This window comes from Manacus candei, unplaced genomic scaffold (genome assembly GCF_025592945.1).
Source record: "Manacus candei isolate 608988 ecotype Guabito, Panama unplaced genomic scaffold, ASM2559294v1 h1tg000024l, whole genome shotgun sequence".
In the NCBI taxonomy this organism is placed as follows: Eukaryota; Metazoa; Chordata; class Aves; order Passeriformes; family Pipridae; genus Manacus; species Manacus candei.
This window is the reverse complement of record NW_026138072.1, coordinates 4,036,893-4,057,839: the sequence shown is the minus strand read 5'-3', so window position 1 is coordinate 4,057,839 and position 20,947 is coordinate 4,036,893. Positions and strand designations below refer to the sequence as shown.

The following is a 20,947-nucleotide window of genomic DNA, read 5'->3' as shown; positions in this document are numbered from 1 at the left end:
TTGTTTATGAGTTTTAAAGGAAAATGCTATGGATGAAATCTTTTATCGACTTGTAACTATAACACACAGACTATTGCATGTATAAAATTTGTGTTTGACTTTGCATTATCAGTTTGTTAATATTTTCTACTGCTAGAACCAGAAGGAAGGAGTGAGAGCGTAAAGGTTTTGTGATTTAATGTGTTTTTTGGAAGCAAGTCCCTCAAATAAAGAATTGTGACATCAAGGATTTCATAGGCATAAATACGTGCAAAATTTTTTGCTTGTAGGCTCACTGGTTCTTTAATTTTACAGTCTGATACAAATCATATTTGAATAAAAAAAAATAAAAAGAAACCTCTTTTTTAATAGAAAAGCGTGTCCATGTCCCTCCAAATACAGAGCGGATTTGCAAGGCAGCTGGCAGGGGCCTGGTTTAGTATTGAGCAAATGAGGGAATTATTGACTGAATTCCCACATGAGAGCTAGTTATTTGCAGGGCAGCATATTGATAAAAACATGAAAGGTTCTCTTCAGCCAGCTCACCAGGTGCAGTTAATGTAGAAAGGACACTTTTTTCTACACCTGTAATCTGCTCGGGAATGCTTTTCTGCTGAGAGTTGCCATTTCACGTGGTCTTGTGTTAGTAACAAGACAGTGTAAATCACAAGGCTCTACCGTGGTCTGTATGACAGGTATGTAGACATGCTTCTTTTCTTTAAAGAACATATAATATTCCTTTGAACTGCAAGATGACTAATTCAAAGGATGAAGAATTGAGTATGGTTACTGTCATTTCTCAAGACAGTTATCTTTGATACCAGCTTGATGCATGTGGTTCTTAAGGAATTACAACCCCTTGTGGAAGTACTGGTGTTCAGAGTGTAGAAAAGTCAGTGATCTTTACTAGGATGAAAATGACATTCATTTATGTCTTGGAAGAATGTGCTATAGAGATTGAAATTTAGAAACCAGTGTCTGTTGCGTTGCAAAGAGGAGATGATCAATAAATTTTCCTTTTTCGTTATAGAGATGTACTTAACAACATACAGCTGGTGCATAGTCCATACCTATGGTTAGCTTTGGACAGGTTGAATGCAGTTGTTGAATTCTGTAGGCCTAGGCTGTGAAACTGTGAACTGGATTGAGTGCTCATCAAAACATTTGGGTTAATCATCTTAATTTAAATTCTTACGGGCACCCCAAGCCAGTGGATATGGTAGGAGGTGGTTCAATATTTGCTGGATCATCCTCTTATTCTGATTTATTTATTTAACCTCATGCATGATAAGTGACTTACTAACTTCTAATAGAGTTTATCAGCAGCTGATTTTTCCACTGTTTAGCTCTGTTAGTCTAACCAAGACCAATATGACAAAACCATAACTTGCTCTGTTATAAACAATTGTTTAACAGTTATTTATTTTGCTCAATTATAAACAATTATTAAGCACAATGAGTTGTGCTTCTGGAGGTTGCATTTGCAGAACTGAGCTGTATTTACATTATCAAAGGAGCATTAACAATAAGTTCTTTTAGACTTAATTTTGCATAAGATAAGACTGTCAGGTTCCTCCTAAAACATATAAATTATATCCCTTGATATAAGGGAAATTTTTATGCAAATACATTTCATCTTTGCATTTTGCTGGAATTTCACTGTGACATGCATGTTCCATATGTGTAAGGCAGATTGCATTTGAGTAGCAGTTCCTTGTTACACTGACTTGCCTCCTGTGAGTGCCTAAGTTAACTGTTGCAAATTAATTTATTCAAAGCCTTGTTATGTCTAGAAGGAAATAAGATGTAAATACAATTCCGATAAACACATAGGGAGATTTGTCCTCTTATTGGCTACAACATCTTTTTCTGGTGGAATAAATCCTCTTATTTTGCATCACACAGCTTATGATAGTGGCAATAAATTCTTTCACTTTTAGAGAAAATGAGAGTTAGCTGCAACTTTTCAACTATATTGTTCTTCAGCATTTTTCATGTTTCAAGAATGTTATTTCGTATTTTTTAATATATGAGTTGAAATTATTTTTTTTTAGGAATTTAGTCATAAAGCTACAATCTTAAAGAATGGCAAGATCAGAACCAGTAAAGGACGAATACTGCAGAATCCAGTTCAGTGGGTTAAAGACCTACTAGGAAGTGATATTTCTGTGACATGGAAGTATGTGTGGAATAAGGTAGGCCTGATTTTACCGCTAAAAATAGCAATAATAAATGGATATAACAAATTTCACTAATCTAGATCTCTGTACACTTCTTAAAGCAGAAAAGAATACAAGCCTAAATTTTAAAAGGTCTTACTTTTACTGAGGGAGCAGCAATGATAGAGCTACATTACTATAGCTGAACAGAGATGAACTACTCATAAGTGTTGAAAGAATGTGGAATGCTTGCACTGTGAGCTATCAGGGATTTGAAAGAATATTGTTAAAGATCACAGAATCACAGAATATACCAAGTTGGAAAGGACCCACAAGGATCATTGAGTCCAGCTTCTGGCCTCACTGCACAGGACTGTCCTGTGCCTGACAGTATCATCCGTTCTTGAACTCTGTCAGGTTTGGTGCTGTGGCCACTTCCCTGAGGAGCCTGTTTCAGCACCCAACTCCCGCTGGATGAAGAACCTTTTTCTCATATCCTATACAAACCTCCCTTGAAACAACTTCAGGATGTTCCCTCGGGTGACTACAGAGAAGAGATCAGTGCCTGCCCCTCCTCTTCCACCCATGAGGAAGTTGTAGACTGCAATGAGGTCTCCCCTCAGTCTCCTCCAGGCTGAACACCCCAAGTGACCTCAGCTGCTCCTCATACGGCTTCCCCTCAAGGCCCCTGACCATCTTTGTTGCCCTCCTTTGGACACTCTCTAAGAGCTCAATATCTTTCTTATATTGTGGTGCCCAAAACTGCACACAATGTTCAAGGTGAGGCCGCCCCAGTGCAGAGCAGAGCGGGACAATCCCCTCCCTTGACCAGCTGGTGATGCTTTCCCTGATGCCCCCCAGGACACAGTTGGCCCTCCTGGCTGCCAGGGCATTGCTGACTCATGTTCAACTTGCCATCAACCACGACCCCCAGGTCCCTTTCCCTGACACTGCTTTCCAGCATCTCATTCCCCAGTCTGTCTGTACATCCAGGGTTGCCCCATCCCAGGTGCAGAATCTGGCACTTTCCCTTGTTAGACTTCATATGGTTGGTGATTGCCCAGTCCTCAGGCCTCCCTGCGTTCAAGGGAGTCAGAAGCTTCTCCCAGTTTTGCATCATCTGCAGACTTTCTTACTATCCCTTCCAGTCCTCCTTCCAAGTCATTTATGAAGATATTGAAGAGCCCAGGGCTCAAGATGGAGCCCTGTGGAACCCCAATAGTGACAGGTCACCAGTCTGATGTTACCTCATTCACTATTACCCTGTAATTGCTCACCCACCACATGATGTGCTTATCCAGCTGTGTGCTGGACATTTTAACCAGAAGGATCCTGTGAGAGACAGTATTGAAAACTTTGCTGAAATCCAGAAAAGTTACATCAGCTGGCTTCCCTTGATAAACTTGGAGGGTTACCTTGTCATAAAAGGAAATCGGGTTTGATAAGCAGGACTTTCCTCTCATGAAGCTGTGCTGGCTGTGACCAATGACTTTGTTGTCTTTCAGGTTTTTTTTCAGTACTTCCCAGAATAATCTCCATAATTTAACCAGGCACTGAAGTTAGACTGACAGGCCTATAGTTTCCAGGGTTCTCCTTCTTGCCCTTCTTGGAAACTGGGACAGTGTTCACCAGCTTTCATTCATCTGAGACCTCTGCAGAACCCCAAGGCCACTCAAAAATCACTGAGAGAGGTTTTGCAATGATATCAGCCAGCTCTTTGAGGATTCTGGGATGAATCCCATCAGGCCCTACAGATTTGTAGGGATTCAGCTGGAGAAGCAGATCCCTCAAAATTTCAGGGTTGACTGAGAGTTGATCGTTCTCACAGTCATGGTCCTCCAGCTCAGGGCACTGAGACCTCTTTGGTGTGTATTCCATGTTGAAGACAAAGGCAAAGAAAGTGTTAAACATCCCTGGCTTGTCTCTATCCCTGTTTGTGACCTGACCATCCTCATCCTGTAATAGGCCCATGTTATTTTTAAACTGCCTGTTGCCATTAATGTATTTGAAAACATTCCTTTTAATAATGATTCAGAGGGATAGAAAAAGCTGAAAGGTAGTTTGAATAAAAAGGAGCAAGCTTATTGAAATGTCGGGGTGTCACAGACAAACGTTGCAAACATACTGGCAGAGTTTAGAGGGCTTTGCACATGGACTGTATTGTGCTTGCAGATTTTTTTCTTTCATTTAGAACTCAAATTAGCAGAATTCCTCCTTAATCTTGGCAGACACAAATTAGACTGATAAGTGCATAAACTCCATTTTATAAGAAAAGTGAAATTTTTACACCTATCAAAAAAACCCCCACTAAATCAATCAATGAGTTATCCATTTAGATTTCTTTGTGCAGGTTACATATCTTGGGACAGAATTGTCAAAATTTATTGTTGATGAAGTGTCAGTTTCCAGTGACCTGGAGTTACCAACACAGGAAGGAGAGCCTTTGGGTATGTACCACTTAAAATCTAATATTCGCCATGACTGAAAGCATCAGAAAGTGATTTCTGAAGAACTAAAATCCCAGAATTCCTCTACTGCTTTCCGATTGCTTTTTCCGGGGTACATGATTGTCACAGATCTTGGGCTTGAAATAAAAGTAGTGCTAGAACCTATACATGAACCCTAAAGAAGTACACTTCTTTTCTTCCACAAGTTTGTTGTGTGAAGAGAATAGTTAATAATGACTTGGTTGCTGTGTTAAAATTTTTTATGTAAAGTTTTACATTAAAATATTTGATATATAGTGAAGTTAATAAGCTATTTTGATACTTTTTCTGTTGCAAACTCAGATACACTAGCATAAGTTTTAATTTCATGTACATCTTCAAATCATATTGAATTATCTGTGTTGGTGGAAATCCCAGTATGCCCAAGCAATGGTAATAACCAGGGGGGTATTCTACTCTCTTTTTAGAGATAAGTAGTCATAAGAAACAGAGTGCATAAGAAACAAAATGACACTGAACAATTTTTTCGGAATTGCCCAGCAGACTTAAAAACTTCAGTCCAATTTTGATAAGTAATGTGTTCTCAGGGAAACCCAAGTCCCTTTGACAGCCAGTTGTGCTTGGAATCCAAAAAGGTTTTGGGCTTTTGGGATTGGTGCCATTAATTGGATGAGATTTTACATTTCATGTGAACTGGGATACCGGGTTTAGTCTGTTCTTAAAAAGTAAATATAATAATTCAAAGTAACTAATTTGATATTCAAACTACCATGTTCTGCTGGTATCTTCTTCAAGCTAAGACCATCCAGATGATGAGTTCAGTTTGCCTTGCTTCAGTAACTTCAGTTTATACCAAGTGTAAATGACTTTAAAATGGGCTTAGTTTCATATCTTTTTAATAGGCTTTTGAAAATTTCACTAATTCTTCTAAATTATTCCACTTGCAGAATATTTATGATAAACATTGTAACTTCTAGAACTGAGAAATCTATTTATTCAAAAAATACTATTGACAAACGAAAATCAGCCTAAAGGGGAGAGAGTGTTTTTTCCCAAATAGTCCATGGCAATCCGGAAAAGAGTACTTAAAGAAGTTGTTTTTTGTGATGTGTAATTAGCCCTAGATGAGAAATTGAGGAAGTGAAAGCCGGAGTGTTCGCAGTTTCAGTTCCGTTTCAGATGGCCAGATATATAGTAGGAAATTAAACAGTGCCTTAAATAGTTTAAGGAAAGGATTAACCTGGACTGTTGTATTGTGCGAACAGTTGCGGTCATTTGGCAACTCCCAAATGGTTTTGAGGCCCAGTTCAGGAGTTAGTTTGTTCCAAACACTGTTCGCAACAGGCACTTTGCCTGCAGCCAGCCTGCTCAAAAGCAGAGGAAATGTTGCCGGTGTGGATGTGAACTATTCCGTACTGCTTGCCTGGATGCATTCCCAGGCACTTTTATCTTTCTGATATACTTGAAGCCTTTGTGTATTATATAGTAGAAGTTAATGCTGCTTTTGTAAAGAGTCAAACATCTATTTTTCTCACTGTATTAATGAATTTAATTTTTTTTCTGTGCATCCCAGAGCATTGTTAAGAAAGAAGACTGGGGTCTGTAATTGGAGTGATTTTGGAGGAGAATGCTACTCTTTTAAATACCCCTCCTTCACTGTCCTTCCAGCTTCCTGTATCTTAGCTCAGTGTTCATTGGGATACTGTACGAAGGGTGTGGAGAAGTGGGAAGACAATTATATGCGCAGGGGCTGCATCTAGCCATTTTGTAACAGAAAAAAGCAGTTACCAATGAACTTTGTATGCAACGCAGTTTACGAAGTGTGTCCTAAGAACATCTACCAAATCAAGGCCCCTAGGCAAGACAGATGGAGTTGCTGTTCTGTTGCTGCCAGCATAAGAAATCAATCATAATCTCAACCAATCTTTCCAGCTTGGTTGAGATTAATAAGGTGCTTGAAGGTTTGTACAGCAGCAGACTTTTAGGTACTTTAGGAGTGTTAGTGCAAAAAAATTGAACAGCATTAAATATTGCAGTTTTGGAATTGGTCATCTGAATCCCAACTAAATTTCAGTTTATGTCCCTTCTTTGAGACTGAGTCTTTGGTCTGTTCCAGGGTCACGCTAGCAGAAAGAGGGAATTACTGTATTCAAGTCTGAGTGAGAACTAAACATTAAGCAAATAAACAGTACTTTTAGACTATCTGTATATAGGAAAGCAGAGGAAACGGTTATTATATGGCTTGGAATTTATTCCTCTATGCTTTCTGATACATGTAATGACGAGATAACGTTTGCTAAAAAGACCAAGAATAACAAGGATTCAGAAGCAGATGTCAGTTGCAGAGTAGATGTTGACGTTAGGTAATTAATTTCATATTGAAATTCCAGAAAAGTGGCTTAAAATAAAAGCTTATCCAGTTGTTACAGTAAGTGTGATATGCATATTCATTTTGAATTGCTGTTTCAGGAAGGCAGTCTTTGGAAAACAGCTAGTCCAGTTCTTGTGCTCTGACAATTCTATTATGCCTTTAATAACCATTAATGCATTTAATAACCAATCTTTCCACCTAGAAAGATTAGAACAACTCTTGCTCAACTTTAGTTCATGAAAGACCCCAAAGTTGTATAGAATAGAGAGTGTTTTCAAGGGTATCTGGGTGATTTCTTAATGTCTAAACCATAGGAGCTGTTTTGGAAGGTTTATGTTAGTGTTATTTCAGGTATGGAGCATAAAATGAGCAGCTGAACTCAGTAAGTTTTCTTGAAAGTAAGAAAGAATAGTTTTGCTGTGATCATGATATGGATATCATGTGATATGGTATATGTTTCTGTGTTCCTTGAGGCAAGCAACGAACTCATATATTTAGTAGGCTACTTTTCAAGTTAAATTTGTGTGGCGTCTAGTAATTTTGCCAAGGAAGGCATATATTTTTTTAAAAAAAAATCATCTTACAGCAGCAACAACTGGGCTGCAAAGGAGCAAAGGAAAGTCTGCCCTTACATGTGTTAGGTGGTAAAAGGCTAAGTGGAAATTTAGAGAAAAAAGTTAAGAAAAATAAAAAGCATATCTGCTCTGTGCATTAAAGCACCAGTGTTAAGTGTTATTTTTTGTTCTTAGAACAAAACTATCGTTTTATGCTCTCAGGAAAGAATTTTATCACAAGGGGCTGCAGCAACCACAGCCAGCACCATCAGAGTTTTAGTACTGTCTCCATTGCTCAGCCTCTTGGGAGCTTTGACCTGAGCAACACGCATCCAGACACCCCATCCTTGCCCCAAAGAGAAGTTGGGAAAACTTTGCTGTGTGCTGGAAGAGAAGCAGCTGTTGACAGGGAATTTATGAGTAAGTGTTCTTTTAACTGTCTAAAAAGCTAATGGTGGGTTCAAGGACTGTGCAAGAGGTATGAAAGGAAAAAGAAAGTAGGTAGCATGGAATTGATCAGTGTGTGGGAGGGAAAGAGTGCTGGAGAAAAAGGATGACGCTGCTGATGGGTTGGATTCATCTAAATGACCCAACAATGATTTTTTCAGAACTCAGTATGGTTGACTCTCCTGTGTCCAAATTAGAAACATTTTGCTATTTTGATGTAGTTAACAAAATAACTCCATATCATTTTGAGTACTGAGTTAAATGTCTTTCCAAAATAATAGCATAGCCAAGTGTCTTCTGGATTTAGGTGGAGAAATATGATACATAAGCATTGCTAAATAATCTCATATAATCTAATTTAAAGGAAGATGTGGAAGTGTTCCTAAACATTTTCTGATCTTTGTGTGGTTGACTGAGCTTGTAACATTGTGTTTTCAGTTTTACATTTTTATGTTGATTGCACATTAAACCCTATGTGTAATATTTGTACGATTTGAACAGTGCTTACTGCACTTGGACCTGGTACTTTTTTCTGTACTGCTTGTGGTTACACTAAGAGGGATGATCCTGATTCACCAAAGTGCGAAGTCAAACCTCGCTCAAACCCTGGTGTCAGGTAACACTGCACTGAAGTGGGAAACAGTGCCGAGTGAGATCTGCTCTGGGAGGCAGTAGGGCAGAAACCAGAAGTGAAAGGCCTAAACTTTGTCAGTCATTGCAAACTGAAAGTGTATCCACACTTTAAAGCAATTCTTTATGTGCTTCTGTACATAGGCCCTGCAGCTACCTTGCAAAGGATGAAGTTTACCCCAGGGTTGACAAACCTCTGCAGAAAATGCTTTGTTATCCCATGTTTATTTTGTTTATTTTGCGGTGGGGTTTTTTTGGTTGTTGTTTTTGTTGGTGGTGGTGGGTTGTGGTTTTTTTTTTTTTTCTTTTCAGACTTAGTAAAAGCCAGAGCAGAATATTTGGAGGAAGGTAGTCTTTAAAGTTACAAAAACCAGATTGTGTAGTGGATCGTTTTCGGATTTATGTATGAAAAGCCCAAATTGAACTGGCCTATGATATGAATTGAAAAGTAATGTCTCATAGGAGTTATGTTTCTCTGCTGAACAAATTAACAGCCACATTCACGTTTTTAGAAATACAGGTACTAGTTCTGCTAACAAAATAATGGTCTTGTAGCATGTATGGTCCTTGGGTGCTCAGTCCTGTGTGGAAACTGTTACAGCAAGAGCGTACAATAATTTTGTAGCAAAAGTAACCATAGCAGCCAGTGGAGATCATGCAAAATTAAAGTTTCATAATATAATAAAAAATAGTAAATTGGAAATTTACAGAAATGTCATTCCATATATAAATTTTTGTTTATACTTACTATAATTACCCTGTTAATTGAAGGGAAAAAAGCTGCCTAAAATGCAGTATAAGGCTTAAAAAATTTAACCACCATCTCAGTTTCGATTTCTCTGCCTTCTGGAATCCAAATTTTTTGCATCCATAATATTTTTCAAGCTCAGAGGTATTTCAAGGCACAACTATTACACTGTTTTCTCTTCCTTACGGCTCATAGACAAAATATTTAAAAGTATTTTCCTGTATTGTAAAGTTCGAGGCAGTTGCTTTAGGTACTTACTTACTTTACTGAGAAGCACACAGTTCTGCCTGCAGAATTTACCAATCTGTGTTTTCCAGTACCTTTGCATACCGTGACTGAGGTATAGGCTTTCTTCATCTGCACACTCTTCCTTTCCAAAATCCTCTATCTGCTGTTGTTTGACTTCCAGCAGGCTAGAAGGTACTGTGTCACATGACTGACTCAGAACTGAAGTATGTGGCCAGCAAGAACCAAACAAAAATCACTTTTTAGATGGCCAAAAACTTGTGGAGGGGGAGAAAGGGGGGGGGAAAGAAACAGCTATCAAGGACTACATGTCATGGAAGCCAATTCTAAGAATTTAATATCTGTCTTTCTTACCTGTAAGTTAGATTTTTCTGAAACTGGCAAATCACTGCAGAAATAACTAGGTGACAATGTGATTGCACAGAATCACAGGCTAATGTAGGTTCAGTGGGACTTGCGGAGATCTTTAGTCCAACCCTCTGTTCAAAGTAGGTCCAGTTTCCAAGTTGGATAAGGTTGCTCAGTGCCTTGTCTAGTCAAATTCTGAATATTTTCAAGGATGGGCATTCCATAATATGACTGTACAGCATATTCATGTGCTTGTGGTGATTTTTTCCCAGTGAATGTAGTTGGAATTTTGCTTGTTAAAACTTGCAACCATTGCCCCTCTTTGTTGATACAGAAACCATGTTTCCTTAAGAAAACTACCTAAAGAGTACATAAACTGACTTGTAGTCAAGTGCTTTGAACGTTGGCTTTCTGGCCTTTTTACTTTTTGAAACAATTGTAAAAAATAATCCTTTGATAACTGACCCATCTTCTTAATTCATCAGCTGCACTATGATGTTTTCATCTGCTTTGGTGGTCCCATGGAGACTGAGAGAAGACTAAGGCAAACAGAACTGTTGTAGATAATCTTCCTAGAACACATTTATCTTTTCTTATCTTACTTTTGGAAGCAATAAACAAAAGGCAGTGTGATACACAGCAAGCTTCAAGAGGCACTGGCTTCAGCTGCTGCTTTGCTTGAAACAGAGAGGAAAGACTTCTTTGGCACTGTACTGGTAATGTGAAATGAAAGCATTTAGGAGACTACCTGATGATTTTACCTTGGTGAGTGTTCAGATTGTATCATACTTCTGTCTTTTTTTAAGTGACTTTTAACAAAGTTACAACAAAGCTTCTAAACAAAACAATTCAGTCTTTTAATCACCACATGATAATAGCCTAGGAGAAGGCTCTATGAGTTGTTCTGAGGCTGTACATAAAACTCAGCAAATGAGTTACAGCCTCTGTAGATTTTGCCAGTGCTTGAAAAAGATGAGCTGTTGGTTTTTCTACAGGTGGCTGTTCTAACCTGGGCTGACGTTTGATTTATACTTTTTCTTCCATTTCTTCCAGTCTCCATCTCAGTTTGCTATAAACTGCAGGAATTTTAAAGTACTGTGTTTTTAATTACCCAGGTTTAGCCCTGTAAATGCTTCTTATGCACTATCTCGGCACATTAAATTCAAGTTTCTTAAAGCGGTTAGAAATAATTTTAGAGAAGCATTTTCCTTCCAAATGATTATACAATTGTATAATCAAGTCTACAACAATAAATCAGTAAGTTTGAAAGGAAAGAAACATATGTTGGGAACCTGCACCCTGCTAGTTATACCAAGAAGTAGACTCCTAGGAATCATATTAAAGCAATCTTTGTCCCTTTTAATAAAAGGTACTAGGTTGTTGTTATTGAACTTGCAATTTGATATTGAAGTAGAGTGATTGATTTAATTGAGAAACCGAAAAGTCATCTAGACAACTGTGTAAAAATATTTGTGTGAGAAAAATGGAATCAGCTGTTTTATTTTAAAAATACTTATTATATTTTATTTCTTTATAAATTCAGTCTTGAATATAGATTCTTCTGTGGGAGGCTGTTTACATTTCTCAATTGGTATTTGCATGTATGTCAATTATACCTCTCTCACCTTTTGCGGAAAAAATCATATCTGTATCAAAGAAGGCAAGAGTCACTGAGATTTAAATTGTTATCTTGTTTCTCTTAGAGGTTATTGAAACATCGGTGGATTTCTGCAGTACACTGGAGGACTTGACTTCCTCACATTGTTAAGTGAAAAACTTAACAATATCTTAATACACCAATCCAAGGTTCCTAAAGAATAATGATTCAGAATGTGTCATGTACAAGTATTTGTTACTGGCTAACAGGCCCAAGGATACCTAGAAGAAGATAAAAACCAGTTACTGTATGAGATTGTGACGTAGGCGGAAGTTTAATGGAAAATAATGTATTTGCATCACTTCATATCACTTATCTGGGCAATGCTTTAAAGAAAGCTTTTTTTAAAAATATTATTATTTTACATTCTTCAGATGTTTAGAAACAGAAAAAGTATATCTTTTGAAAAAGTATACCATCTCTGAGTCCTTTTGTAGGAATAATATTTTCTGCCAAATGAAACATAAAATAATTAGAGATTTCAGCGTAAACCTTGAAAGTGGTGCTTTAGAATAAAAGGCATGAATACTTAATCTTTAATCATACCTGCAAGTCCTTTTCCCATGCAGATACAGAGTGCAACAAGAAAGGCCCAGTTATTAAATACTTTTTGAAAGAAGAATGATTCTAAACACCTAATATTTTTTTCTGCTTTGTGACATTTTTTTGCCAATATCACTGGAGGACAAAAAGGAAAAATGAACTTCTGAGGAATATTATCCTTTACTGAGTGAAAAAGGAAATGTTTCTCAAATCTAGCATTTTATCTAGAAGCAACAGAATAGAATAGTGAATTGTGGAAGTATGAATTAAATTCCACATTATTACTATACAAATTTCAGTTATAGGAAAATGATGAACTGAACTTATAGATCATCCATGGTGACTCATGTCTGATATGTGAAGGGAAAAAAATGTAGGCTAAGGTACTATCAGAAGGTGCTCTATGTCCTTCTGGCACTGTTATAGCTGTTCCATGAATTATCTGGTCATTAAAGTCCATTAGGTAGCTTCCGAACTAAAATGATTTATTTATTATAATGATGCTATAAATATCCTTTGACTTTTTTTGAAGGGTTATAATTACTAATTCAAAAAAATGCAGTGTGTGTAATTTACAGTTGCTTGATAAATTAATTCTTGGGGAAAAGATACTTTCAGAATTGGGATGGGGGTAGCCAAAGAGGATCACAATTGACAAAATCCCTGCTGACCTGTATCTTACAGTGGATGGACTAACTTCAGGTGTCTGACTGACATGGTTGATCTGAATGTTAAAAAAAGATCACTCCTTAGTAATTGGTTTGTAAAGACAGAGACCTTGGACTCCAGCATTTACAGGAGGAAAAAAGAATTGATATCAAGTGAAGTGAATCAAGAACTGTGGGGAGACCTAGAGAAAAGCAAAAGCATTCAGAGGGGAAAAATATTAAACTACTAGGAAAACGTATTTTGTTGGAGAAAGGTCTAGTCTTACTATTCAATCTGTTCACACACATCTCATTTTCCAAAATGTCAGGTCTCGATTAGCTGAAAGAAAAGTTATTTTCAAAATTACTACTAGCATGGGCAGAATTCTTGTGCCTCAATTTAGCAGAAACCTTTTTTTAAGAGTCAGAGGGCCCAAAAATGTTATGTGAATTGCTGGCTGTCATTTCTAAGGCCTTATTTGGTCTGAATAGACAATGCCTATTGAGACTCCTGTATTGTGACTGGTCTTCTCTAAGTTCTTGAGAGGAGTGTGGATAGGTCCCAAGAAACTTGAAAGCACTTAAAAATAGATTTTTGTTTTATAAATACTCCCTTGTGGCACTCTAGATCAAAGGCTGTCACCTTTAAGTGTGTTGTTCTTAGATCTCCTTTTTGCTTATGCATCTGTAGACCATGTCTAGACTAGCTGTGCTGAACCAGATCCTTTTGAGTTAGAAGAATAAAATCTCCTGTGACTTTGCCAAATACTGCAAATGAGATCATCTTTCCCTCAGATGATCTCTCAGATTATACTAACGGTTACCTGTTTTACAGAAGTATTTAAACTGGATTTACTGATGCCTGTAAATTTACTCAAATATGTTGCTTAAACTACAAAAGCATTTAAATTCCTTTTACAAATAATTTCCCCAAGTAAAATAGTTATAAAATGCATAACCGTGCCTCTGGGTAGTCCCAGCACTTTCTTGCTTGGGATAAGTAAGGAAGATACTAGTGGGATTTTCAAGATGTAATCTTTCAGGAGCTGTTTTAATATCAGAAAATGGTGACTCTGCACTGAAGTGAAAGTCTTTGCTGACTAACCTCTGTGCAACTGGAGATTATGGTCTGATATTCATGTAGTTTCACATTAATGGGAATTCTCCTTAAATAAAATTTTTGGATTCTTAGCAGCCCCAGAGAACTAGGTCTTGTAGAGATGCAACGAAATGGAAACAAAAGTTGAAAACTTGGATGAGGGGATCAAATCTACCCTTAGAAATTTGCAGATGACACCAAGTTGGGGGGGGAGTGTTGATCTGCTAGAAGGCGGGAGGGCTCTGCAGAGGGACCTGGACAGACTGGATAAATGGGCTGAATCCAGCAGTATGGGGTTCAACAGGGCTGAGTGCTTGGTCTTGCACTTTGACCACAACAACCCCATGCAGTGCTACAGGCTGAGCACAGAGTGGCTGGAGAGCAGCCAGACAGAGAGGGACCTGGGGGTACTGACTGACAGCAGCTGAACATGAGCCAGCAGTGTGCCCAGGTGGCCAAGAAGGCCAATGACATCCTGGCCTGGATCAGGAACAGTGTGGCCAGCAGGACCAGGGCAGTGATTCTTCCCCTGTACTCAGCACTGGTGAGGCCACACTTCAAGTACTGTGTCCAGTTCTGGGCCCCTCAGTTCAGGAAGAACATTGTGGTGCTGAAGTGTGTCCAAAGAAGGGCAACGAGGCTGATGATGGGACTGGAGCACAAGTCCTCTGAGGAGAGGCTGAGGGAGCTGGGGCTGTTTAGCCTGGGAAAGAGGAGGCTCAGGGGAGATCCCATCACTCTCTACAACTCCCTGAAAAAAGGTTGTAGCCAGGTGGGGGTTGGTCTCTTCTCCCAGGCAACAGCGGTAGGATAAGAGGGCACAGTCTTAAGCTACACCAGGGGAGGTTTAGGTTAGACATTAGGAGGAATTTCTTCACACAGAGAGTGATCAGACATTGGAATGGGCTGCCCAGGGCAGTGGTGGAGCCACCATTCCTGGAGGTATATAAGAAGAGACTAGATGTGGCACTTAGTGCTATGGTCTAGTAGATGAGGTGGTGTTAGGTCATAGATTGGACTCGATGATCTCAGAGGTCTTTTCCAACCTACTTGATTCTGTGGCACTGTTTCAAAACTGTAGAACTAAAATAGATGCCTTCAGAGACAGAAAAACTGTTGATAAGAAGGATGGAAAAGCTACCAAGAGACAACATGTGTATTCCACATATTTTTTGGGGTAAAAAAGCTCATTCTAATATTGATACTTTATCCTGTAGAAGATGACAGAAAACTGAGAACACCTAACAGGACAGCAAGGGTAAGAAAGCAGAGAAAGACCCTGCCTGTGTGTGTCTTCATTTATCAAGTTTTCCTCTGTACCGGGGGCACTGAGTTTTGGATAACAGTATAGCAACATTTCTCTGCTGTTTACAGCCTGGAAGCTGCCAGTCTTTCGTAAGGGTCTGAGAGTTAACAGTCAGCAAAATGGAGGAAGGAAACATCAAAGTGGGTATTAGATGATTAAAAATAATAGGAAAGAGAAAGAGAAAGGGGAGAAAAAATTGAGAAAGAAAATTGGGAAGGACATTAATAATCTGTGTCAGAATATAGAGGAAGAAACACAGGGACTAAAATACTGATTTATCCTTACTGGGGAAGAAATATTGTCTATGGATGTAGAAATTTTGATATCAAACATTGATGCCAGAATTGAGGAAGGCAGCTTTAGGAAATATAAATTACTGTGGTTTTGCTAGCTGTTGACTGTTACCTAACTTATTGAAAAATAGAGGTTATAGATATTAGATATTTTAATTATTCACTCGGGTAAAGTATTTGCAGTAGAATACTGATATTTAATTTACAAAATCTTAATCGGATAAGTAAAACATAAATTTAACCCAAAGGAATCAACAAGCTGTCAGCTGCTGAAGAAAAAAGTTACTTCAATAGATCTAATTGGTCAGATCTCTCTTACACTTTTGTATTTGAGTTGAGAATTTCTAGTAAGTAAGTTAAATCAATGTGGAGCATTTCCAAAGAGCATTTCTGAAGTAAGAAAGGAATGTCTTTTCTCCAATTATGATCTCTCAAAACATGATGTTAAATTCAGGCTGTGCTAAGAATATTCCCTCTGCTTGTATACAAAATGTAGAGATTTGAGAATGAAAAAGCTTATTTTGAACAAACCAAAGCAGGTTGAAGCCATGCCTGTCATGTCACCGCAGTTCAGACTCAGAATTAATGACAATGTTTCATCTCAGTTTCTGCCAGTTTCTTTTATAAAAAAAAATCCCAGGCATACTTTTAAGATTATTTTTACCTGAAGTTGTTCTTAAAACTATTTTTTGATTTTCTGTCCAAACATTCCTGTTTGTGCCCTTTAAAACATCACTTCTAGAGGAGTGTATAAGTTGTCTTCTTCTAGTGCAACTGACTGACAGCTGCTTCACAAGTGGTAAAGACTGTGTGAGGAGGGTTTGTGATGTAACTTCTTGCATGGGACTTGTGTGCAGCCTATCTTTGTTGCAGTCAGTCGTACTTAAATATACCCCAGACATGAGATCATATACTTTGTTCCATTATGTACTATGCCATGGCTGAGGGTACTGAAGATGCACGGATGGTGTAAGATGCCGAATGCAATCCTGTCCTCACTGGAGTCAGAAGTTTTGCTGTGGATGTCATGGGTGTGGAACATCCACACACATAAAACTCCCTGTTTGCATTTCTGAACACAGACCTTTTGCTTCTAATAGCAATTTTCTGCTTTGCTGCTTTGGATGGTGAGCTCCTGGGATTCAGGGTGTGGCAGGGTAATCATTACCAAGACATGGAGTTAGAAGGTCTTAACACTTACAAGCTACACTGTTTTAGCACTGGCTTCTTCTACCAATGTTTTCAGCGAATATATTTTGCTTTTTGGAAGCAGTGTAGGTGATACAAATGGAAAACTGTAGTAGCAGAGAAAGAGACTCTTGGTGTGGCACATGGGAGCCCAGAAATAGGTGCAAACTAAATGGCCAACTGATGTCACTTCAAACATGTTTTCTCTGTACTTTGACAAGGATTTATCTTGACTGATCTAATAGTCCTGTTTTGCTTATTGAGACACTTGAATGTTGTTTGGACACCTTCTTGATGTGGCTTGTTGTTTGGTTTTGTTGGTTTTTTTTAATCAGAAGACATCCCTACTTTAATGACAGTCTTCCCTCTCTTGATACCGCCTGCTAAGTGTGACAGTTCTGCTCTCACTGGCAGTTTCTGTGCTGGGCTGGTTGTGGCAGCTCAGCAACTCTGTTACTTTGTGCAAGGGTGCTGAAGGGAGAAAGTGAGGATGAAAGATAAACAAAAGCAAGTAACGCTGAAATCTACAGTTGCAAGTGCCTTTTGGAGTCTGTGCTGTTACGGAGAAATGCCTTGTAACGTTTTCTACTGCTGGATCTTTACAATGTTACTTTGTGAATGGTTTTTAAGTTTTAAAAAGTTCGGTTTTTGTACTGACACGAATGCCTTAAATATATTCATTGCAATAGTTAATTCAGTCCAGCAGATATTTAAATATTGCAAACACCCATTATTCAATCCTGCAATTTCTTCTCTACGAGTGTATGCCTTCCTTTTTATATAGTCCTTTCAGGACTGTAGGATGGGTATTCCCTGTGAGACTCCTCAATTTAGGGAAGTACACCAAGCGTATCTCTTTGTAGACATAATATGTGAAATTCCATCAGTACTAAAGAAAAACTGCATTTTCCTGTTATGTAACTGGAAATATCTGGGATGGTTAACTTTTCAACCTGGGCACCAGAAGGTCTACTGGATGTGGGTGAGAGATACTGGTAAGATGTCCTGAGTCTTTCCCCACAAGAATCCTAGGATATGTTACAGATTTGTAGGGAACACTAATGATTACATGGTCTAAAAAATAGCAAACACCTTTTTAGAAAGTAGTGCCAATGATTGCTTTTCATTACTCCAATAAACACTCTGTTATTTGCATTCATTTTCAACAGGCTCTTCTGTCCAGTTTAACTCAGTGGAAAGTCTGACACATTTTCTTCAATTCCGTGAGAGAATAATGGTATGTAAAGAGGAGTTTCTGCCATGCTCTGTAATGGAAAAGCACTGGAGTTTCTACAGAGGGTGTGAAGATTTTGGATTCTAAAGACTTCTTGAGTGCTAACATTTTTTTTCTTCTCATCACTTAGAAGTAAATACTTGCGCTTTTAGAACTAAGTGCTTTGTTACGGTCATTTTGATAAATCATTTGCCCAGCACTTGGAATGAATGGAAAGATTAAGTCAGGAACAGGGGAGTACTTAGTAGCAGATAAGGATAACTATCAATATTTAATTTTGTGCTGCAAAATTAAGAAATGGGGAAATAGATGAGGACTGTTATACAGTGGTACTTATGAATTATATTCCAGGTTGATAACTTAAAGAGAAGTTGGTTTAGGGAAGAGAGAGGGGTCTGACACGCAGACAGCTAATACTGTGCCATAGGATGCATGAGCAATCATAGGTGGGCTGTAAGAATAAAGAAATGCAAAGGGCCTGGAAGTCAAAAAAGGTAAATGCTATTGAGTAACAGGTATTTTGTAAAGGTCAATTTCCACACAGAAGGAAAATGGAGTGGTCTCACAACTGCAGCAGCAAAACAAACCTGAAGGCATGTTGTTTTAAAAGGAAGTGTTCATTCAAATATGGCACTTACACTGAAAAGCAGAAAATATTTGACTGTTAAAATGACCTCTGAATTGCATGTTTGTTTGACATTTTTTCTTTGTTGCAAGATGTCTAATAAAATTAATGTAAAAAACCCATGAGTGTCTGACAGTAATATTTTGGTCCATTACATTAACATGATTACATGACCTAAGGCAGTCCTTAGATAGTGACAGAAAATTGAATTGATTCAAGCTGAGCAAAGAGGTAAAAATGCAAAGTGCTACATGAAAACCACTGGTTTTTACTGATGCCATATGTAAAAGTAAGCTACCAGTGGTTTTTTGGTTGTTTTTTTTTCAATTTTTATATTAAATATAAACGTCCTGAGAAAGGATAGCTTGATAACATATGGTTTAATATGACAAGCAAATGTAGGATTCTGCTCCCCAAATCTTAAAACTGTGAATATTCCCCATTCTCCCTGCTGGAATATTGTTCTTAGTGTGAAGATCCATTAAGAGATGGGAAAAACTTATCCCATAATGTTCTCTCTGTTTAAATTTATATTTTTAAGTGTACTTTTGCATAAAAATATGACTGGTTATCACAGGTCAGATAGGCAGCTATTAGTGATCTGAAGTGCAGCAGAGTAATAAAGCTTTTGCTCACAAATGGCAAACAGATTGTCAGTCCTCCCAGCCCCTCCTGCTGTTTCTGTAATTCAGTTCTTTTATTGGGTAAAGCCCTTTTCTCCACTCCTAGGCTGTGAGTTAGCATTTATTTTGCATGGTGCAGGCTAAAGTAAAAAGGATATGAAATGCAAATAATAATACAAAAATCCCAGCATTATGATGCTCTTAATATTCAGATGAGGAATAAAAAGAGAAAGAGATGATGCAGTGAACAAAAGCTACAAATTCAGATTCATATTTCCACAGATTTATTTATTTATTGCTAAAATGGAGTTAAAATCAGTGGAGGAGATTAATACCAGTGAAGAAGAATGGAAGACTTGAAAGAATAGGGATGAGAAGGGAGATAAGCAGCTGGGAGACACACAATAAAACACAAGATACATAGATTTTAAGTCCGGCGGGGACCAATGTGATAAGCAGACCTCCTGAGTAACACAGGCCAGTTGTTATGAAGCTCTGTTAAGCAAGGGAAACACACGGGAAAGAGAAAAGAAAGAAAGACATAGGTGAAGAGAGAGCTAAATTCACGCTAGGTAGAGGATCAGCACAAAACATTTGCACTGTCTTGGCAGGCAAAGATGAACTGTAACCAGCAAGAGTTTTGATGGTGGAAATGCAACTAAGGTGGGGAGTGGAGAGGAGGAAGGGGTGAATAATGTTGCCATAGGAATTTGGATAAATTCTTGAAGCAGTTGCAGTTTTCAAGTGTTTTGTCATTATGACACAAAGACAAAGACTTTTTTTCTGGTTTCTAAACTTTAATAGTAACTGGAGGAAAATACCTTCTTTAAGTAGTCAAGAGAATGAGCAACTGCATACATGAAATTCAGGCCTTTTTTCTGGTCACCAGTAGTCAATTAACCAGTAAAGTAGGAAAATATTATAACTGATTTGGAATTTGAAGTCTTAAGTTTCTGTCCATATCAAGAAAACAATCATGATACAGGAAGAGAGTAAAACATTTCAGAGGAATGGGACTTGGGAACTTAATTCAAAGAACTTTTAAGTGTTTTGTATCTCAGCCTTTCTGGGTTGCGGTTGTGGGTTTGGTTTTGTTTGGGGGTTTTTTGGATGTTTGTGTGTTGTTACTAAGGCTTTGGCTTTGTCTCTGGGAGAAAGTTTTACCACTTAGACCAATGTTTCTGTAGCAGAGCAAACCCACAGGGGAGTTGTTCGCCATCTGTGTCCCTTTGATTTCACTCACGTGTTTCTGTGGCGGGAGTTCAAGCACACATGTAACTCGGTCACAGCAGCTTAAATAATTATCACCCTTAAGCTGAGCTGCCACAGCTGTGCCCAGCTGCACGATCTGCGCTATGGCAGCAGACAGATGCTCTCCGTTCTGGTGGTGGTTTCCACATTTCCCACCGAGCCGGGGTATTAGGGGTACAGGCCCGCAAGCTCTGCCTGACCTTAAAACACCGTCCTTTTCCTGGAAGTCGCTGTGGAACTGCACTAGTCCGGTGCAGCGGCAGGTTATCTCACTCTTAGTAGAGGTTTAAAGCTACACCACAGCTTGTTGGTTCAGAACTGCAGCCGTCGCCGGCGCCCCGCGCCCACGCGACCCGGGACGGCTGCAGCCGGGCCCTGCTCACGACTGTGCCCTCCCGGGGCAGCCGCGGAGAGGGTGAGGAGCCCGGGCCGGGGGCATCCCCCCAGCACAGTCCTGTCTTGTTGCCGGGCCCACGCCGGCCGCAGTGTTTGCGAACCCGCAGCGCGGCGCTTCCCCCGCTCCGCCCCCGCGGAGCCGGCGCCGCGCTCGCC

The 20,947-nt window shown here is 38.8% G+C and overlaps 1 protein-coding gene across 3 annotated transcripts in view; it reads left to right on the top strand.

Annotated features, from left to right (window-relative positions):
- Positions 1–18,634, top strand: part of ANKRD31 (ankyrin repeat domain 31) — a 62,674-nt gene extending 44,040 nt beyond the window's left edge. For all 3 annotated transcript variants that reach the window (XM_051788142.1, XM_051788141.1, XM_051788143.1), the window contains 3 exons: positions 2,034–2,174; positions 4,489–4,585; positions 17,832–18,634. In XM_051788142.1, coding sequence (XP_051644102.1) covers positions 2,034–2,174; positions 4,489–4,585; positions 17,832–17,983 — 390 coding nt within the window. In that variant the 3' untranslated portion in view covers positions 17,984–18,634. The remainder of the gene's footprint in view (positions 1–2,033; positions 2,175–4,488; positions 4,586–17,831) is intronic.
- The last annotated feature ends 2,313 nt before the right edge of the window (positions 18,635–20,947 follow it).